Source organism: Sphaerodactylus townsendi, linkage group LG17, assembly GCF_021028975.2.
Source record: "Sphaerodactylus townsendi isolate TG3544 linkage group LG17, MPM_Stown_v2.3, whole genome shotgun sequence".
Classification (NCBI taxonomy): domain Eukaryota; kingdom Metazoa; phylum Chordata; class Lepidosauria; order Squamata; family Sphaerodactylidae; genus Sphaerodactylus; species Sphaerodactylus townsendi.
The window spans coordinates 24,666,322-24,689,064 of record NC_059441.1 but is presented as its reverse complement, the minus strand read 5'-3'; the positions used below and the strand labels follow the sequence as shown (position 1 = coordinate 24,689,064).

Below are 22,743 nucleotides of genomic sequence, written 5' to 3'. Positions count from 1 at the left end.
TGGTTAGTACCTGGATGGGAGACCACTAAAGAAGACGGGAGTTGTTGTGTAGAGACAGGCAATGCCCAACTGCCTCTGTTCATCTCTTGCCTTGAAAACCCTACCAGGTCACCATAAATTGGGTGCAACGGGATAGTATTTTCCACCCTCCATAAGGCTTTTTAAATAGACCTTGTAGGAAGGTCTATCTAAGGAAGGAGATCAGTCACCAGAACCCCAAGTGCAAAACACGAGCAGCTTTATGCCAGTGGAGTCAAAACGTTTTGGATGAGACTTTGTGAGTCAAACCTAAGCATCAAACCATCTTTATTTGTTACAATCATAGATCAGCCAAGATTAACTGTTACATAACAGAGTCATCACCACATCTACTTGCAGTAAAATTTCAGAGCCGCATAATAGGCTGATTTCAAGAGCAATTGATTATGAAGCTTGGTGAGAACCGCAAAGGATTGCGAAGAGCTCCAAGCGGACCTTTATAAATTAGGTGAGTGGGCTAAGAAATGGCAAATGCAATTCAATGTAGCAAAATGTAAAGTGATGCACATAGGGGCAAAAAATCTTAACCACATATACACTACAGGGATCAGTGCTATCAGTCACAGACCAGGAAAGGGATTTGGGCGTCTTAGTTGATAGTTCCATGGGAATGTCAACTCAATGCATGGCAGCTGTGAAAAAGGCAAACTCTATGCTGGGGATAATTAGGAAAGGAATTGAGAATAAAACTGCAAAGATTGTCATGCCCTTATATAAAGCAGTGGTGCGACCGCACTTGGAGTACTGTGTTCAGTTCTGGTCGCCACATCTCAAAAAGGATATCGAGAAGATAGAAAAAGTGCAGAGAAGGGCAACGAGGATGATTGAGGGACTGGAGCACCTTCCTTATGAGGAGAGGCTGCAGCATTTGGAGAAGAGACGTCTGAGGGGGGATAAGATTGAAGTCTATAAAATTATGCATGGGGTAGAAAATGTTGACAGAGAGAAATTTTTTTCTCTTTCTCGCAATGCTAAAACCAGGGGGCATACATTGAAAATGCTGGGGGGAAGAATTAGGACTAATAAAAGGAAACATTTCTTCATGCAATGCGTGATTGGTGTTTGGAATATGCTGCCATAGGAGGTGGTGATGGCCACTAACCTGAATAGCTTTAAAAAGGGCTTGGACAGATTTATGGAGGAGAAGTCGATCTATGGCTACCAATCTTGATCCTCCTTGATCTCAGATTGCAAATGCCTTAGCAGACCAGGTGATCGGGAGCAGCAGCAGCAAAAGGCCATTGCTTTCACATCCTGAACGTGATCTCCCAAAGGCACCTGGTGGGCCACTGCAAGTAGCAGAGAGCTGGACTAGATGGACTCTGGTCTGATCCAGCAGGCTAGTTCTTATGTTCTTAGGTTCAGTTATAAGAGGTTGCTGAACACCACACCTTAATGCCTTGTTTGTGACAAGGGGGAGGGGGGAATGTGACCTGGAGCAGTTCTTTTCAGTAGCTGCCACACATAGCATGCTGCATAGTTCCAACGTTTCATCGTGCCTCCTCCCCAAAGCTGCCTTCCTGCATCAGGCTCGCTACACGCAATCGCTGCAGATTAACGTTAGGTGGATTCTAAGCTTTCATTGAGCCATGGTTAAGGAGCAGCCTGGTGGGGTCAGACCGAGGGGGAAGTAGGAGGGGTGTGGGGGTGATTTTCCACACCTACCCATGTGACTGAATGGCGGCCACCTGGGGCATTTGCCCCTTGGTGGCCCCATTGAAGCTCTGCCTCTGGTGGTTTGTCATTGCCTACCTCCGCATAGTGACCCTGGACTTCCTCGGTGGCATCCCATCCAAGTGCTAACCGAATACTGAACATTTATTAGGAGCAAGTAATAATATCGTGAAAGAACATACAGACTTCCAAGTCTGCTAAAACTCTTCATCAGACTAGACATTCATTGCAAAAAAACAGAAGTGCAGCGGAGAAAAGATGTTTCAAGGCCTCCTTCATTCTCATCATTATAAAGGTTTATAAAATTACGCATGGCATGGAACACACATGGAAAAGACATACATTTGTACACTGGTTAGCGTCACAGACAGTTTTGAAATATTTGGGATGTTCCTCAAAAGTGGTATCAATCAATCAATCAATCAATCAATCAATATTTTATTTCGGTCAAAGACCAGAAAATATAAAATATAAAATCCAAATAGTACATTCCCAGACCAGATACATTTTGTTCTGCGGATTTGTCTGTAGGACACAAGTCCTGGCAACCCAGATTTGGACAGAATCCCATCTCACGCATAACTACAGGTCATCCAGGGAGTTGTTATGCAATTGTCCCCCATGGTGGACACCGTAGTGCCTGCCAGCACTCGGAGGCTACTGTGATTTATTTACTGGCCCCCCTGAAAATTACCTGCAGATCTCAAAATGCAAATCCGAAGGCGAGAAATAAAAAGCTGCCACAGTTCCGAAGGAGAGGATAGACCTTGGAAGACGGAGCTCTGCGTTCATTAATATGAAATAAAGCGTTCTATCTTTCATCTGCAAAAGATCAAGGATTTTTTTTTACATAATTGATTTTTTTTACATAATTAAAATGCTGAAATTTTAATAGAATCATTCCCGCTTAAGACTTGAGGGAAAGGGTGTGGGAGCCAGGAAACACTCATCGGTGAGCATTAATGGCTGATAATAATCTGTCGCTTGGTAAGCGCATCCGATCATGGACATTTTGATGTACAAAACCGGCTGCCGCACCATTCTTCAGAGATGCTTGGCGGAACAGATATTTATTTCTTTGCCTCTCTCTTCCACTTAAGTTCACTCAAAGGGCAAAATATCTAAGCACTGAAGCTCTGGGCCCTACTAGCAAATATTTAACGTATGAATTAAACTGGACAGGAGCTTGCCAGAAGCTCTCTTTCTGTTTTATTTTGAAATCTATTTTTAACAACATTTAAGCGCTAACGTGTAAGGGGATAAAGACATCTCTGACAAACTGTGTTTATTGAGCTAAATGCCATCCTGGGGAGACGCAGCGTCATTCGGTCCGTTGGGTGGTTGTTTCAGAACGGCTGTGGTACAATTTCACTCTCTGGCTTTGTGTCAGAAAGAGGAGCAAATATTTGCTACCCGGTACAGAGGATGGTAATGGAGATCCAGGGTTAAATAATAATTCTGTGCCATCAAATCACGATGACTCAGAGTGACCCCAGCACCACGGGGTTTTCAAGGCAAGAGATTAACAGAGGTGGTTTGTCATTGCCTTCCTCTGTATAGCAACCCTGGTCATACTTGGTGGTCTCCCATCCAAGTTCTAACTAGGGCCAACCTTGAGTGCTTATGAGCTTGGGCTAGATGGAGTTATTCAAGTTGCTGATCCACTTTTTATTTATTTATTTATTCATTCATTCATTCATTCATTCATTCATTCATTCATTCATTCATTCATTCATTCATTCCACTTTTATACCACCCTCCCCCAAAGGGCTCAGGGCGGTTTTAGCACTCTTTACATTCAGAAGTTAATGGACACAGAAGGGAAATGGACACAAGCAAGGCATTCTGGGAAAGAGGACTGCAAGGAAATTATATTGGACAAAAGGCATGGCTTCCTGTTGGTTTCTGCATAAGGAGGTGAGGAGGAAGAGGAGGAGGAGGAGGAGGAGGAGTTTGGATTTATACCCCACCTTTCCGTCCTGTAAGGAGACTCAAGGTGGCTGACAAGCTCCTTTCCCTTTCTCTCCCCACAACAGACTACTTGTGAGGTAGGTGGGGCTGAGAGAATTCAGAGAGAACTGTGACTAGCCCAAGGTCACCCAGCAGGAATTGAGGAGTGTGGAAACACATCTGGTTCACTAGATAAGACTCTGCCACTCAGGTGGAGGAGTGGAGAATCAAACCCGGTTCTCCAGATTAGAATCCACCTGCTCTTAACCACTACAGCATACCAGGTGCTCGGGAGCAGCAGCAGCAGAAGGCCATTGCTTTCACATCCTGCATGTGAGCTCCCAAAGGCACCTGGTGGGCCACTGCGAGTAGCAGAGTGCTGGACTAGATGGACTCTGGTCTGATCCAGCAGGCTCTTTCTTACACCACTGCTGCTTTGATACAAAGCTATAGCTAGGGATGTCAATCTACCATCCAGCAGTCCCAAGGGAACTTTAAGAGTGAGGACAAGCGTGCCAGTGTCTTGATGTCACTTCTGGGGGGGGGGGGGGACACATAAATTACTTTGCAACCGTAGGATTCGCCAAAACTCTGTGGTTAAACCATATAGTTTTGGGCAACTCCTAGAGCATCACACCCAACTTCACAATGTCGCCTCCCCCTAATTGTCACCTTATTTTTCTCCCAGCAGCCTTTGAGCAGCCAGCAGGCAAGTTATAGGATGCCCATGATAATAAGAGACCTTGCATTCCTAGCTATTCCAGACAAGCACAATGACTCCAAGGACTTTTTCCCTCTTGGTCTCAGCGAGTTCAGACCCCATTAGCATACACTTACAATTGGGATATATTGTTCCAATATGCATCACCTTACACTTACCAATATTGAATTTCATTTGTCACACTGTCATCCACTCACTCAATTTGTGAAGATCCTTATTGAATTCTTCACAGTTGACCTTGGTTTTCACCATCTTGAATAATTTTGTGTCATCAGCAAACTTTGTCACTACACTACTCACTCCTAGTTCCAGATTATTTATGAACTAATTAAAAAGCACCAGCCCCAATACTAATCCCTGTGGATCCCACTGTTTACATCCCTACTTTGCGAGAACAGTCCATTTATTCCCACTCTTTACTTCCGGTCATTTAACCAATTTTAAATCCATAAAAGAACTCCTCCTCTTATCCTATAACTGCTAAGCTTACTCAAGAGAGTCTGGTGAAGCACCTTGTCAAAAGCCTTTTGAGAGTTCTAGTGTATAATGTTGACTTAGCCACTGTTGTCTGCATGTTGGCTCACTTCCTCAAAGAATTCCAAAAGGTTCGTGCAGTGGTGGAATTCAAATTGTTTAACAACCTGTTCCAGTGGTGGAATTCAAATAATTTAACAACTGGTTGTTTACAAGCGCCATTTTAACAACCAGTTCTGCCGAAGTGGTGCGAACCGGCTGAATCCCACCACTGGGTTCGTGAGGCAGGACTTCCCTTCGAAGAATCCATGCTGATTTTCCCTCAGCAGGCTTTGTTCCTCTATGTGCCGAACAATACTATATTTGATTACAGTTTCTGCTCATTTGCCTGGTTCAGACATTAGGCTAGCTGGCCTGCAATTCCCTGATTCTTCTCTGGACCCCTTTTGAAAAATCAGGGTGATATTTGCTACCCTCCCATCTTCTAATACAGGGGCTCATTTTAGTGACAAGTTCTACTGGTTAGCAGATCAACTGTCTCACATTTGATTTCCCTAAGAACCTTCAGGTGTATGCCATCACGACCTAGAGATTTATTGGTTTTTAATTCCCCCAATACATCTAAAACTTCATCTTTAATCACCTCAACAGCAGCAGTGGCGTAGGAGGTTAAGAGCTCGTGTATCTAATCTGAAGGAACCGGGTTTGATTCCCAGCTCTGCCGCCTGAGCTGTGGAGGCTTATCTGAGGAATTCAGGTTAGCCTGTACACTCCCACACACGCCAGCTGGGTGACCTTGGGCTAGTCACAGCTTCTTGGAGCTCTCTCAGCCCCACCCACCTCACAGGGTGTTTGTTGTGAGGGGGGAAGGGCAAGGAGATTGTCAGCCCCTTTGAGTCTCCTGCAGGAGAGAAAGGGGGGATATAAATCCAAACTAATCCTCCTCCTCCTCCTCCTCCTCCTCTTCTTCTTCTTCTTCTTCCTGAAAACAGTAGTTGTTGTAAGGTTGCCATCCTGCAGGTGATGGCTAGAGATCTCCTGGAACTACAACTGAACTCCATGAGAGAGAAGTCAGTTCACCTGGAGAAAATGGCTTTGGGAGATGACCTCTATGAAATTAGTCCCCATTGAAGTCCCTCCCTTCCTAAACCCCACCTTCCCAGGCTCCACCTCCAAAAATCTCCAGGTATTTGCCAAACTGGAGTTGGTAATCCTAGATTGTGGCCTGGGTAGATGCCCACACTTTCCACTGTGAACAGAGACTCAAATAACTCATGTAGCTAAACTGCCATCTCCCCATCTTCCTTTAGCAATCCTTTGGCTTCCTTGCCTACACCATGCCAAAAGGTGACAAATATTTACCTCTTAACTCAAGGCCAAAGCTAGTGTTAAACAAATACTCTTGACTTCATTAAAGTTAATTTAGTTGAGCAGTGTGACATGTTCCCAAGTAAACATTTCTAAGTCTGGGACCCTAGCTTGGGAGCACGTTTTGGCAGAGAGAGATTTACCCATCTGGCTTAGACTGAGCTATGTTGGAGTCAAGGTGGGTAGGATTAACTGGCACTCCGGTTAAATGCACTAACTGCTTTTGTGCAATGACCTCTTTCTGTTAGAGCGCCACATGCCAGAGAATGATTGCCCGCAACGCAAAAGCCACGGTACATTTCTGACTCTCAGTAATGATGTTGCCATGATGTTTCTCACAGCCACGAGACGGATGGGTGGTTGTCTCCCCGGGGGGGAAAGGAAACTTTGGAGCTCTTCCGCATCAGCAGAAACAGGTTCGCTAGGCTGACTCCAAAGGCAAAGATGAAGCCAAAGAGAGGGAATGAGAGTTGTTAGGTAGTCTGGTCACCCATTTGTGAAAGGTCAATAATTCCATTTATTGCACAAATTTAGCTCTTCTTTCTTCCCAAAAGCTCAAAGCTAAGCATATGAGCATTTCCCCCTTTCTGTTTTATGCATTTATAACCATTTTAGTTCATCCTTCCTCAAAGAAGTTCCGGTTGGGGTTCATGAATCTTTTCCCCACTTATCCTCATAACAATGCCGTAGGTAGGTTATTTATTTTATTCATTTTGTAAGACGCCCTTTTTGTTGCAAGCTCAGGGTGACTTCCAACAATACAGAAGCCAATAAAATCCATAAATGTTCTCTTCAAAGCATGGTGCAACAAATTCTAATGGGTTAATAATGTATACGTTCTCTCTCTCTCTCTCTCTCTCTCTCTCTCTCTCATTCTCTCTCTCAGCCAATTGCTCCTCAAAGGATGTTGTGGGGATAAAACCAGTGTGAAGTAGTGGTTAGAGGGACAAACTTGCATTTATGACACCTCAGTTCAAATTGTCATCAAGCTGACTGGACAATCACCATCTCTCAACAAGTCTCTGCCTCTTCCAAAGAACCTTATGCTTAGCCAATCACAAGTTACTGGTGACCTCTGGCCTGAAAGCTGTTTGTTTGCCTTCAACCAAGGTTTGCCCTCAACCAAGCCTTCTTGGGTTTGGTCCCAGTTTGGTGGAATGCTCTGTTACGCTAGCTTAACAGTATTAGAACTTTTATCATTTAGCACTGGGGGAAATACCTCGCCTCGGCAGCGAGAGGTAGGCTAGCAGTGGGATCTTTGTAACAGCTATACCAGAAACAGCTTTTGAAACGTTCTACAGAGAATACAAAGGAGACCAATTTGTATTTTAAATATTTTTATAAGTTTTGGTTGCAAACATTCATACAGTGAGGCATAAAGAAGCATACACACAGTTCCTAATAGATATAAGCAGGGAGGAAAATAGGTTTGGATGATAGATTGGGAAGGGAAGCAGGGGACTTATATGTTACCTAGGTTCTGCAGAGAAGATCTTGGACAGCGGTTCTCAACCTATGGGTCTTGACCACTTTGGAAGTCAAACAACCCTTTCACAGAGGTTGCCTAAGACTCTCTGCATCAGTGTTCTCCATCTGTAAAATGGATAAAAGTTAGAGTTGGGGACTGTATGAGGAACTGTATTAAAGGGTCGCGGCATTTAGAAAGGTTGAGAACCACTGATCTTGGAGAGGGCAAGGATTCAAATGGCCAGCATGTGAATCCAAGCGAAGGACGATATTGTGTCTCAAACCAACTTGACCAAGAGAGGTTCAGTTAGTAAAGAGCTGGAATGAGCCAGCCTGCAAGCCAGCAAGCCTGTAAGCAAGCGTGGAACTTAGGGTGTGCTTTACTTTTATACCCCATAGCATAGTTTGGGGCGGGAGAAAGTAAGTTTTGTTTCCTGGATCTTTTGGGTTTCTCATGCTGGGATCGCTGGGCTGAGCTAATCAATAGCTCGTCTTCTAAATGTTGGGACAAAAGAGCCAATTGTTTCTTGATTGTATCAGTATTAGTCTTGAATGACTTATACAGAGTTACTCCTTGAAGTCTCTGCTCAGGTATTCAAATTTGGCTGAGGCTTTGAGCGGATCAGGAAGGGAACGATTGTTAAGGAAATGGTTCTAAAAGGCAGAGGAAATGCAAAGTCTGGTATCAGGGAGTTCTCTAGGTTCTTTGTGTTAGTTAACTCCTTTGGTGGGGTGTGGTAATCAAGATGCATGTCCATGGGGCTTCCAGTCTCAGCTGACTGCATTAACCCTTTTAAGGACCTCATTTTGCTAACAGACCTTTTTGCACATTTTGGCCTGTATTAATATCTGGACATTCTGCTACACACACACAAATATATGGCTGTTGGCATTTGCCAGTACATATTGCAGGAAAATCATATGTAATCCATATTCCAATCAAGTGGGGTATGAAGGGTAGGGCAACAGCTCTGTCGAGTGAGATCCGAGCCCTGTGGGACTTGGTACAATTTCACAGGGCCTGTAAAAAGAAGAAGAAGAGTTTGGATTTATACCCCACCTTTCTGCCCTGCAAGGAGACTCAAGTTCCTTTCCCTTCCTCTCCCTACAACAGACACCTTGTGAGGCAGGTGGGGTTGAGAGTGATCCGAAGCACTGTGACTAGCCCAAGGTCACCTGACAGAAATGTAGGAGTGTGGAAACACATCTGGTTCACCAGCTAAGCCTCTGCCACTCAGGTGGAGGAGTGGGGGATCAAATCCGGTTCTCCAGATTAGAATGGAGCTGTTCCACCAGGCTGATGGGCATAAAACCATATGCCACACAGCGCTGAGGAAATGGAAGAGAACAAAGAGAGAAAAAAGGAGAGAGAAGGAGGCCCGTTAGATGGACACTGTTTTTGCCTTGACCATCAAGTTGCAGCCAACTTAAAGCAAGCCGAGAAACCGGCTTTCAAGGCAAGTGAGAAATTGAGGTGGTTTGCCATCGCCTTCCTCTGCAGAGCCTTCCTTGGTGGTTTTCCTTCCAAGTACTGACCCAGCTTAGCTTCTGAGATCTGACAAGAGCAGGCTATCCCATTCTGCCCAAAGACGAAGGGCTTCTAAAATACAGTCCCCGAGTGTGAATCCAGACAAGTTCGTGACTAGGACATTCTGTCCAATATGATGTCCTTGTAGAAAAAACAGGGCCTTACTAACAGATGTAGCTGGTGGTGTTGAATTATCCTAGATACCGTTGTTGCAAGACCTGTATCACTGGGATATTTAGATCTTGTCCTACAGCTGGCTGTTCTGCCCTCCCTAATTATACACGCCTTTCTAGCTTAATTGCTTTCTAAGCCAAATATTATATATAAAAGAAGCAAAGAGAAAGTGCCCAATGCAGTAAAGGCAGGAATATCCAACTGGCAGCCTTAGGCTTAGCTGGGCCCTGGAAGAGATTTTTGTCTGGCTCACGTTGGGCCTATGAAATTTTAATCAAGGCATGGTGGGAAAATGTGCCCAAAGTTTTCCTCAGAAGCAGAATAAAAGTTTGCAAATGATATTACAGAGAGAGAGAGAGAGAGAGAGATATCATATTTTCTTTCTCTTTTGCATTTTGTTTGTGATGCATATGAGTATGAATTTGTATACAGTGCTCCAGAAAATGTCTGTTCCCCTGGCCCTTTCTCAAAAAGGGACTGACAAACATCTTTTTTCTTGCTCCTTTTTGGAAAGGTGACAATTAATGCAGCAGTTCAAGGCAGCAAAGGGGTGATAACTTGCTTCAAATTTTGTCACAAGGCCAGGAAGAAGGAAGAACGGGCCTAGGAGGGTATCTATGGCAAATGTAGGTTTTCCTATGCATTAGAAGTGTCATAGAATCAGAGTTGGAAGAGACTACAAGGGCCATCAAGTCCAACCCCCGGCAATACAGGAACACATAATCAAAACACTCCTGTCAGATGGCTATCCAGCCTCTCTTTAAAAACCTCCAGAGAAGGAGACTCCACCACACTTAGAGGTAGTGCCTTCCACTGTTGTTCAGCCCTTACTGTCAGGAAGTTTTTCCTGATGTTTAGCTGGAATCTCTTTTCCTTCACCTTCAACCTGCAAAAAACAAGCTTGCTCCCTCACCAGCTTTAAAACTTTGTCGGTGTTCACTGATGTGAGATCTTGATTTCATGGTGGGAAAGGGGGTATCACAAGTGGACCCCCAAGCAGCAGTGCATTTTGAAATGGGGGGAGAGGGTTGTGTTGAGAAAATTTTCCCTATAATTTTAGATTTGGGGATGGGGATTCTTAACATGACTGTTTACTTTCAGGGAGGATATTACCGGTTTGTGACTCAAATCCGTGTAATTCGGGATCATTGTTTTCAATGGGTAATGTAAAGAAAGGTGGGGCAGCTGTTTATAAATCAAATGGCACCAAATTTGTACCGAACCCATTTCACTCTGCACTCCAATGACACCCTGATTTTTAAAAGATTCAACAAAGGAGGTTGACTTCACACACCCAAAAGCAGGTGACACTCTGAGCAGCTGCACGAGTGGTGTAGCAGTTGAAAATGTCTGACTAGTATCTAGAGACTCAGGTTCGAATCCCCAGTCCCCAGATGGAAGCCTACTAAGTGAACTTAAGCCAATCACCTTCTCTCAGCCTAACCTACCTCAGAGGGTTGTTGGGAGGATAAAACGGAGGAGAGGAGAATGAGATGGAGCAAGCGCACTGAAAGTGGATTGAAAGTGCATTATTCGGCATGCGTAAAAGTGTTGGTTGCTGCAAGCCTTGATTGTTAAGTATCTTAAGTTTTCACAGTTTTACATTTATTGTATATCAGATGTATTGTGTAGTGTAAGTTTTATTGTGTTTGGTATACATTGTAAGCCACTCTGAGCCCATCATGGCAGGGGAGAGCTAGGTAATAAGTATTAACAACAACAATACAGATTATTCAGAGTGGGGGTTGTAATATCCAAGAATCTCAGATTTGTGTTACCATTTTGGAAAATCACAATAATAGACCGAACCAGCAATTTCTGTGTATGCTTTTAGTGTGTCAGTGAGAGCCAGTGCGGTGTAGTGGTTAAGAGCAGGTGAATTCTAATCTGGAGAACCGGGTTTGATTCCCCACTCCTCCACCTGAGTGGCAGAGGTTTATCTGGTGAACCAGGTGTGTTTCTGCACTCCTACATTCCTGTTGGGTGACCTTGGGCCGGTCCCAGTTCTCTTAGAACTCTCAGCCCCGCCTGTATCTGTTGTGGGGAGAGGAAGGGAAAGGAGCTTGTAACCCACTTTGAATCTCCTTACAGGAGAGAAAGGAGGGGATATACATCCAAACTCTTCTTCTTCTTAGTTTAGAAGTGGATCCCACATCAAAAAGTGTGAGAGCCGACAGATTAATCCCAAACCCTTTTACAAAAAGGCTGGGAAAATGTCCACTCATCCAACACTTTTCCCCCAAAAAAGCTTCAAATATGCAAAGGAGTAACCATAAAGATATTGCAGTAGCTTTCCAAAACATTTCTGGGCAACATTCAGAGTTCTGATCCTAACACATGAAGCTGCTTTGTGGGGGAGCGGGGGGCATGGCTCTCACCTTGCTACATATGTGCGATTTCTCTTTTAAATGCGCGTACTTTAAAAAAATACCGTCTCGTTACTTAACGATATAATTTTATTATTTACTCAGTGCTAGATGGAGAGCCTTAATAACTCTAATGATGGCTCTTCTCAAACCAGAAACAACAGCATGAAAAGCATGCACATGAATATTTAAAAGCTTGCTTCATTTCTTGAAAGAGATCTGAGCTGGTGGCCTCCTTTGGTTTAGTCCTCCTACCGGGATGAAAAGGGTGACTTGCCACTAGCTAAACGTTGGCCTGGGGAGAAAAGGGATTATAAATCACCATCGTCATGAACACAAATACAGCAATTCTTGCCCACATTTCAAAAAACCCTACAATACTTGGCGGGGGGGGGGGGGGGACGGGACTTGCATGCCATTCCACAGGAGGAAGAAGAGACAGATAGAAGATTCGGATCAAATCTGGCATGCCAAGTTTGACTCCTGCTATAATTGTATGCAACAATCATAGAACTCATAATCTAAGCTGACCTCTCCTCTTTTTATCTTCTTTTACCTTCTCCTTTACCTCTTTTGTTCTTCATTGATACTGAACATTTTTTTATTATCCCTATCCTCAGAGTTTAAAAGGGAAGGGTGCCCTGCTGTGGGAATTGTCGTTTTAATTGTATAATTTGTACTGCATGTATTGTTGTGTGTTGCTCTGAGCCCCATTCGACTGGGGAGAGCAGTTTATAAATCTAATAATTAAGTTAAAATTAAACTCATGGGTCACGCAATAACAGCACCATCTTCTTTGCTTGTCGTATCTGCACATGCATCTATGTCGGAAGTGAAGCACTGCTGCAGACCACTGGTAATAATATAGTACACAAGTAATAACATATTAATAATGTTCCATCAAGTGGCACGGTGCATGACTCACAAAGACCCCTGGCAAACTTTTCAACACAAGAGATGAGCACAGGTGTTTTGCCATATCCTGCCTCTGCGTATAAACCCAGGCAGTCTTTGAAATCGTCTAAAGTGGCAGAATTCAGGTTGCAAATTTAACAAAAGTAATATGAGGTCCTCTGAAGATGCCAGCCACTGATGCAGGCGAAACATCAGGAGAAAATGCTGCTGGAACGCGGCCATACAGCCCGGAAACCACACAACACTCCAATATGAGGAACAGTTGGCTCAATATTAGAATCCTTGAAATGGAAAATGGGAGTTAACACTTATTAAAATTCCACTGTTCCTGAAATAGTTTCAATCCACTGACGGTCCTAAGAATGTGTCTACTCTATCTTTTTAATTTTTCCATTGGATTTCTTTGTGTTTCCTTCTGTTTTAAACCCTGTTGCTGTTGACTCTGGCGGGCACCTTATTAATCACGTGGGTTTCGGCTGCAAATTAATAAATTAATCTGGGGGCAGAAAAAGTCTAGAATAAGGAGAAATGTCCTTTTATGCCACCACCCTCCCCCCAAAAAGGACCTTTCCTTGTTCTTAAAATCCCATATTACATGCAAGTTGCAAGTCTCGCAGCTTTGAAATTCTGATGGAGAAGAGCAAATTCTGAAAGGAAAATGGTGAACGGTGTAGATCTTGGGGTGATTGAGTAAATCCTGTCCATTTTTCCACAGGTTAGTATTATTGATCGCTGGCACTGAAGGGCTTGACGTATAATCAATAGGCCCCGTGACCCACGGCATTTGTGCCACGGTCTGTCTGAGCTCTTGAGGCAATAACGCAAGGAAAAGGAAAGGAAAGGAAAATGGCAGCTCCACTTGAAATTTTCCATTCCATTTCTTAAACGATTCCATTTCCACCCAAAGGGGCCAGCGTGGTGTAATGGTCCCCACTCCTCCATATAAACAGAGGGCTCTTATCCAGTGAACTGGGTTCATTTCCCTGCTCCTCCACGTGAAGTCTGCTGGGTGGCACAGGTCCTTTTAATTAAAACGTTTGGAGGCAGGACATAAACTTTTCCTGCATGGAGCTCCGCATTCTTTTTACCCCCTTTGGTTCCCAAAAAAACATTTTATTTGCAGCCTCATAACATTTTAAACGAATGCCCTTTTAAAATGGTGCTTTAGCTGAAATGTTTTCAAAATGGCTTTATTTGCTTGTGCGATCTTTTTAAGATGTTTCCCACACCCCTCTGCCTTCCCTGAATTTTCTCCTCGGGGCCATTTTGTGAGCTCACTCTCCATTCCCCTTATGTGGAGTGGGGTGGGGGGGGAACAAACCCAGTTCTCCAGATTATGGCCCACCTGCTCTTAACCACTACGCCACACTGTAGTTAGTTAAGAGTGGTTCCTTGGGACGTGGTGGGCTCTCTTTCGGAGGTTTTTAAGCCATCAGACAGCAAGGCTGATCCTGTGAATTTAGGCAGATTGTAAAAGGGAAGGCTGGAGGGGATCAGTCTGTGCTCAGCTCTTGTGGCCTTTTCTTACCTGCCCCAGGTAATTCTGATCACCACTTTGGGGTCAGGAAGGAATTTTCCTCCAGGCCAGATTGGCCAAGGATCCTGGAGGTTTTTGGCCTTCCTCTAGGCATACAGCAGGGGTCACTGGGGGGAGTGTGCGTGTGTGTAGGTGCGGGTAGTAGTGTATTTCGGGCTTTATGCAGCATTCGGACTAGATGTCCCTTGATGTCCCTCCCAGCACTATGTTTCCTCAGAGCTCCTGAAGGCAGCTGGATACACACCGCAGACACGGCGTTATCCTTACCCACCTCCGCAGTCCTATCACATACTAGATCGTGCCCCGTTTAACACGCATAAAATATTATCTAATGCACAGAGACAGTGCCTATTTTTAACACACATTGAGCATCTGCAATGTGGGTGCCGACATCGTCCATTGCTAATTGTGACAACAGAAAAGAATCGCTTCCAGAATGCTTGAATGTCACACCGAGGATGGCGAATGCGGCTTCTTGGCTTAAAAGAATATATATATATTCTTTTAAGTCAAGAACTGTGACATTCCCTTGCTACTAATATATATATATTATATACATACATATATATATTATATACTAATATTACTATACTAATATACTAATACTAATAAGTAATATACTAATATACTAATATATATATTTTAATTAGTAGCAAGGGAATGTCGCAGTCCAAAACACAACATTGAAGCCTATGGTGTCTGATTCCAGGACGGTCTTGTAGACCAAGGGATGAGGTTCTGGCAGTAAAAACAAGGGAAGTCTGACTATAGGATGCAGAAATGAAGAAAGGTGGGGCAGAGATGAGCCACTGTGTTGATCCATCTCTGTCCTGGTCTGGCCCAGGCGAGCCTGAACTTGTCATATCTCTGAAGCTAAGCAGGATTGAACCTGGTTAGTGCTTTGATGGGAGACCATCACCAAGAAGAAGAGTTTGGATTTATACCCCACCTCTCTCTCCTGTAAGGAGACTCAAGGTGGCTTACGAGCTCCTTTCCATTCTGCCAGTGGAGGGGTGGGGGCCGTTCGCACGAGAGCGTGCGAGTGGCCCCCAAAGAGGCCGGCGCAAGAGAGCCGCCTCTCTTGCGGAGCCGCCTCTTCCCGTCCTTCTCCCACTCACCTCGTCGCCTCCGTCGCCCTGCTGGCCTCCTAAGACCCGCCCACGCTGCCCTCCGACCTCCAGGTGGCAGCAGGCAACTAGAGCTCTGCTATCCAACCATTTGTTCCACAGTCTTAAGACGTGTTACAAAGTTCTCCTGTTTGTTGGTGACGGACATGAGTTTTTTTGCCTCCCAGACTCATCCAGTCCTTTTTATGCTGGCAACTGCCCCAGAAAGGGAAAAGCAGTTACAACCTTCCCACATTACATACCGTTGCTGACCTCTGAGTGGGGTCATGGGAATTATAACTGACATGCAGATGACAGAGGTCAGTTCCCTGGGAGAAGCTGGCTGCTTTGGAGGGTTGACTAAATGGCGTCATATTCTCCTGAGGCCCCTCCCCTCTGCTCATTCCCAAATCGCCAGGAATTTCCCAGCCTGAATCATAGGCCCTTTCCGCACTGCGGAAAGGGCGCTTCCCCACCGGCAGGAATTCTGCCGGTGGAGGGGTGGGGGCCATTCGCACGAGAGCGTGCGAGCGGCCCCCAAAGAGGCCGGCGCAAGAGAGGCGGCTCCACACGGAGCCGCCTCTTCCCCGTCCCTCTCCCACTCACCTCGTCACCTCCATCGCCCTGCTGGCCTCCTAAGACCCGCCCACGCTGCCCTCCGACCTCCAGGGGTCGGAGGAGGACAGCAAGGAGAGAATCTTAGAAACCAACAAAGCGAGCATTAAGCGTGACGAGGTGAAGACAATAGCTAACTTTAGCGCATTTCTGGCAGTGCGTTCGCGACCGTGGCGCCCGGGGAATGCGGCTGTTTACCAAAAACTCTCCCTCCAGGAGGGAGGTTTTTGGCCAAAGTAAACTGGCGCCGCCCTGGGGGGGAGGAGCCAGGTCAGCGCTGCTCGCGCTCGTTTTACGCATGGCGCCACCTGTCTGAAAACCTTGGCATCCCACTGGGGACTGGCGTTTTGCCATCCCAGAACTGTTCTATGAAAGCCCATGTCAAGAAAGGGCCCCACTTGTGAGGTAAGAGTGGGGCAGCTGAGAGAGTTCCAAAGAACTACAACTAGCCCAAGGTCACCTAGCAGTAATGTAGGAGAGCAGAAACACCGAGGAAGTCCAGGGTGGGTCTATACACTCAGGCAGCAGCAAGTCGTCTCTGAATGTCACTTTCCTTGACAAACCTACAGGGTCGCTGTGAATCAGCTGTGACTTCATCACACTTGGTTATTGTCCTGATGTGGACGGCCCAGGCTAGCCAAGTGTCATCAGATCTTGGAAGTTAAGCAGGGTCCGCCCTGGTTTGTACTTGGATGGGCGACCACTGAGGAAGTCCAGGGTTGCTCCACAGTAGCAGACCACCTCTGAATGTCTTGCCTTGGAAACCCTCTGTGGTTGCCATGAATTGGCTGCACCATTGATCCATTCCCTCTCCCTCCTCCTTTTCCCTTCACTCCTCCTCCTCCTTTCTTCCCCCCTTCCCCCCTTCTTTCCGTTTTCTCCCCATTTTCCAAAATTATTCCCTTTATCCTCCTCCTTTTCTTTCCCTTTTTTCCTGTCCTCCTGTTTCCTTCTGCTAGATTCCCACGTAAATTAAATAACATTGGATATCAAAGAGAGACAGGCGCAGACAACAATCATAGAATCATACAGTTGGAAGAGACCGTAAGGGCCATCAAGTCCAACTCCCTGCCATGCAGGAAGACACAATCAAAGCACTCCCAACATATGTTCCTCCAGCCTCTGTTTAAAAACTTCCAAAGAAGGACACTCCACCACTCTCCGAGGCAGTGAATTCCACTGTCGAACAGCCCTGACTGTCAGAAAGTTCTTCCTAATGTTAAGGTGGCATCTCTTTTCCTGCACCTCGAATCCATTAAACCAACTGTCGGTTGGTGGGAGTTTTATGCCATCCATATTGTAAATTTATAGGATTTGTTAGGATCGTTTTAAAGTATGATGGTTTTTATACTTTTTTAATTAAATGTTGAAAATCGTTCTAAGCCTTCCAGGGAAGGGTGGTGAAAAGTCTAATAAAAATAAATAAATTGATAGTTTGGAGGGTGTGCTCTGTGGCATTGCACCCCAATGGGGTTGGGCGGGGCACGATGCCTTGGGTGTAGCAGTGGAGGGGGTGTGGCCAGGCCGCAGAGGTGGCGTGGTGGGAGCATGGCATGGCGTTCCGGGGCAGGGGCAGACAATGGTGCAGCAGGAGCGCAGGGTGCATGCACACCCCGGGCACAATTTCCTCGCTCCGCCTCTGCCCCAATGGCATTGTACCCCCCCCCCCCCATGTTTCTGTCTTCCCCAGGCTCCATCCTCAAATCTCCAGGTGTTTTCCAATCCAGATCTATTAATCTTATCCACCCCAGCTCCCCTATCCTCACTGGTGGCAACTCTATTCCAGGTGATTTGCAAATAAAAAAAGAAAAGAAAAAAGGTAACGGCAACTGTGAGCCGAGAATGCAGTTTGCATTTACTACACTTCTGGAATGTTTAATATAAACGAAAAATTCTCTTGAAAGCAAAGGGGGGGGGGTCACAGCCTCTGTTTAAGGTGAGGTTTTGGCTTTTGTAGGGTTTTTTAAAAAGCTGTTTGAATGTCCACGTGAAGAGCAACACCCCCACCTTGTGTCGGAACTAAGAACGGCTCCCTCCTTGTCCAACCTATTTAATGGCACCGGAGATCAATGTTTCAGGACACGGAATCTTTTCAAGATAATGAATGCGTGATCCCGGCTGATCTGAGGTCGCATTAAATTAGCGCAGTCCTCAAAGCTTTTTGTAATAATACAATTAATGATTTGTCGTCGTACCATTAAAAGAACTAATGGCCAGAAAACCTTAAGGGCCTTGACCTATTTAGTTACAGCTTTAAAAATAAATGCAAAGCAAAACTGACTCCCCACCCCTTCCTCCATTCTCCTCACCCCCATTTCTTGAAGTCCCCAATTTGGAATTCTTAGAGGATCTCTTTTACCTGCACTTTTCTCAGTGTTCAGATATACACAGCAAGAGTAACTTTTTTCCACCAGTTTGCAGGCCTTATTGAACTGGGAAGGCAAGGCTAACGTGAGTTTTCGCTTCAATAAAGAGGAAGTAAAGGACTTAGAGGGCCAGCATGGTGTAGAGGTTAAGAGCAGGTAGATTCTAACCTGGAGAACCGGGCTTGATTCCCCACTCCTCCACCTGACTGGCAGAGGCTTATCTGGTGAACCAGTTGTGTTTCCGCACTCCTACATTCCTGCTGGATGACTCTGGGCTAGTCACAGTTCTTCGGAACTCTCTCAGCCTCACCCACCTCACCAGATGTCTGTTGTGGGGAGAGGAAGGGAAAGGAGCTTGTAAGCCACCTTGAGTCTCCTTTCAGGAGAGAAAGGTGAAGTATAAATCCAAACTACTACTCCTCCCTCCTCCTCCTCCTCCTCTTCTTGTTCTTCATCATCCTTGTCATCATCATTTGGAAAGGCCCAGTATGCTCACCTGCAGATACTTTGATGCACTTTCAGAGATTCTCACAGAAGGTTAAGAGAACCAAAACTTTACTGATCCAGTATTTGGAATTCCCTGACTCACATGTGCTCAATGTTGGCTTCACTTCCAAAACTATTTAAAACTGGGCAAGATCTTTGCAAATCATCCGGAAGTCCACTTAAAAGTCCACTAAAGTCTTCAACAAGTCTTTTTAGTATTTCCCGTCAGACACTTTGAGACGTTTTCAGACAGGAAATAAAATGTTTCCTCCAAGGAATTCTGCAACATTTTTAGCCCAAAATGTTTTATTTCCAGTCTGAAAAGGTTAAAAACATTCTCAATCTTAGCAATGATTTCTCTGAAAGCATTTTGAAAACATTTTGACTTGCTGTGTGATCTTTTAAAGATGTTTCCCACACCTCTCTGCAGTCCCGGGACTGCCTTCTCTGCGGCGTTTTCTGAGCTCGCTCTGGCATCTCACCTGTTTATTTTCGTCAGGGTTTTTTTTTATTGGGGGGGGGGGTTATGTCTTCAAAGCTTTGAATGCCCAACCTAATAAGAATTGCAGCATGAGGGCTTTGAAGCATCACAGAATCAGGTCCACAGAGGAGAAGAAGAAATGGAACAAGTACAAAATGGCAGCCATGAATCAAGGGCGTAAGTGCAAACTAACGGGGCGGGGTGGGACTGAAAACAGCAAATGTTTTCAGTGACTTGCGTGAATTTCAGAAAGAGCATAAGAACATAAGAAGGAGCCTGCTGGATCAGACCAGAGTCCATCTAGTCCAGCATTCTGCTACTTGCAGTGGCCCACCAGGTGCCTTTGGGAGCTCACATGCAGGGTGTGAAAGCAATGGCCTTCTGCTGCTGCTCCCGAGCACCTGCTAAGGCACTTGCAAGACAGACTTGCTTCTATCTATGATTATCTGATGCTTTCGGTGCAATCGGCCCACACATTTATTAGCACTGATCCATACTCTCATTCCTTAATTGGAGATAAGGGTGTGGGGAAGGAGGAAAAGGAAAGCTGATGAAGTACATGGGGTGTGCTAGTCTTCCCGATCTATGCAACATAAGACAGTCATGATCTCTCTCCCGCTCTGCCACCTGAGCTGTGGAGGCTTATCTGGGGAACCAGATTAGCCTGTGCACTCCAACACATGCCAGCTGGGTGACCTTGGGCTAGTCACAGTTCTTCAGAGCCCTCTCAGCCCCACCCACCTCACAGGGTGTTTGTTGTGGGGGGCGGGGAAGGGAAAGGAGATTGTCAGCCCCTTTGAGATTGTAAGCCCCTACAGGAGAGAAAGGGGGTGTAAATCCAAACTACTACTCTCTCCCTTCTCTTTCTACTCCTCCTCCTCTACTACTACTCTCTCCCCTCTCTTTCTACTACTACTACTACTACTACTACTACTACTACTACTACTACTCCTTTTCTTCTTCTTCCAGGAGGCTGTTCCACAAACATGGGGCAGCCCTTCACAAATGCCACAAGCTGCTTTTGAACATCTGATCCTAGTTCGCTCACATAACTTGAAGTCTGGTCTTCTCAAGGGTGCACATTTCAGCTTTCAGAAGCTTTCAGGGGCTGGGGCTTCTCTCCTCTGGAGGAAATCAGCCAAGGGGCCATCCCCTCTCTTTCTTATGTCTTGTGTTTTGGGGAAGCCGGCTGCACTCCCCTAAAGAAATTCTAATAGGAGGCGGATCGTCAGCCTTCAAGGTGTGTTCTGCATCCCCAAATCCCACGAACTTGGGTTGCCAGCTCTAGGTTGGGAAATTCTTGGATGTTGGTGGTGGCGACTGGGGAAGGATGGGCTTTGGGCAAGGGAGAGATCTTAGTAGGGCGCAATGCCATCGAATCCACCCTCCAGCGCAGCTGTTTTATTCAGGGGAGCTGATCTCCTTCGCCTGGAAATCAGTTGTACATCTGGGAGCTCTCCAGGCCCCGTGATTCCTGCCGACAACATTTGGAAACAAGGCCGAGATGTGAATGCTTCGGGGTCCCCTGCAGCCACAAACATGGATTCTGAAGCTCCGTATATTTGTCCAGCCAGGAAAGGTCAATGCTTACCAACCTCCAGGTGAGGGCTGGAGTTCTCCTGGAATTACAAATAACCATCATATGGCAGAGGTCGGTTCCCGTGGAGAAAATGGCTGCTTTGGAGGAGAAGGAAGAAGAAGAGTTTGGGCTGAGAGAGCTCCAAAGAACGGTGACTAGCCCAAGGTCACCCAGCTGGCATGCGTTGGAGTGCACAAGCTAATCTGGTTCCCCAGATAAGCCTCCACAGCTCAAGTGGCAGAGCAGGGAATCAAACTCAGTTCTCCAGATTAGAGTGCCCCTGCTCTTATAACCACTACACCACGCTGGCTCTCCATACCATCACATCTTTGCTGATTTACCACCACCCTCCACATTCGGCCCTCCCCAGACACTGTCCTCAAATCTCCAAAAATGTCCCAAACTGAAGCCGGCAAATCTAAAAGGGTCATCAAGCCGCCAGAAGGGGTTTGCCCTTCCAGTTCCACAGGCCAGAATAATTCAGGCGACAGTAAGATCCGTGAATCGCCTCTGTGGCATCGGACTAAAAACAATTCCCATGTGGGTTCAAATGTAGCGCCGTAGAGGGCACCTTCCTTCCAGAAGCCTGGAAATCTCACTGCCTAGACCTTTCACCCTTCTGTAAAGAGCAGGACGTTCTACGGTAGCCCGTAAGGTCAGTATCGACCTTCAAAGATGCTCAATTCCTGTGTGCTAAAGGCTGGGATTCCTGGCCCACAAAGGCAAGGTCCCTGCTAAATACCATCTTAAAGGCCCTTCTGAGGTCTGCAAGGAGCGAGAATCCTCGCCTGACCTTTTCCTTCTGCCGCCTGGATGTATCTTGTTCTGCGTTTCTGATAGCTCCCTCTCCTCATCGCTGCACGGGGACCCAAGAGGTCAGACTCGAAGAGAATCCTCATTCCAACGGGGTTTGACTCCCTCGGAGAACAGCATTAAAACGAGGGTATTTGAGCATGTGACGTGGGGCGCATGAGGACAGTAGTCAGCGCTCCGTCGCCACTGATCTTCCCCCCCAAACAGCCCCATGATCTCTGCGGTTTTGCGGCAGATGGGCTTGGAAAGCAGAGACGAAAATGAAGAGTTTAGAAAGCGGCAGGAGGGGCTGGAGACTGAACCAGGCCCAGAATGGGGCCGGCGGTCTGAGATTGCTGAGAATCTTCTCCCTGTTACACAATTGAGAGCGGGGGACAATTGCTTTCGATTCCGTCTCGGTGGAGCAATTCAGCCGAAAAGTTTTGAAAGCGACACGCCGTGCAGAATTTCTGAACGGTTAATTTCCCAGGCTAAATAATCCTGTTAGAAGATGGCTTTATATTTCATGCGGGGATGGGGATGTTCTAGACACCCCCTTGTCTCTTTTTTTGCAGAGGTACTTTAAGGCTTTACCGGGGATTATCATCTCCATACGGGAGGTTTATGGATGTGTCATACATCACTGTTTTCCAAAGGGAGTGTATAACTAATGCTGTTAAGAGCAGGGCAGCCTATCCAAACCGTGAGCAGCAGCCGTGCCAACCAGCTTCTCATGTCCTGGAGGTCAGACCCATTGGCTGATCTCCCACACTGGAGCCCTTGACTTGCCCAGCGCCCACGGAGAGTTTTATTTTACCGGGGGAAATTTCAGTTGCACAAAATTAAGAGACTTTGTACATATTAAAATATTACCAGATGTTGGATTCGGAGCGCCACCTCTTTATTTATTTATCCAATCAAAACTTTATCACAGTCGTAGACCAATGTAAGATAAATGACATAAAGGATAGAACATAAAAGAGAAAACTGATTAAAAACAATCAGCATCAATACTAAAAGGGATTTCTGTCATATGAGGCGCTCTAGCTCAATTCGCATAGAGCAGACATGCCCAGAGGGAAGCCGTGAGCTACTGAAGATGGCC

At 45.9% G+C, this 22,743-nt stretch overlaps 1 protein-coding gene across 1 annotated transcript in view; it reads right to left on the bottom strand.

Moving 5' to 3' along the window:
* Positions 1–2,033: 2,033 nt before the first annotated feature.
* LOC125424725 (protein FAM169B-like) overlaps positions 2,034–22,743 on the bottom strand; it is a 78,191-nt gene continuing 57,481 nt past the window's right edge. The window contains exon 9 of the mRNA XM_048482155.1: positions 2,034–2,535. Coding sequence (XP_048338112.1) covers positions 2,404–2,535 — 132 coding nt within the window. The 3' untranslated portion in view covers positions 2,034–2,403. The remainder of the gene's footprint in view (positions 2,536–22,743) is intronic.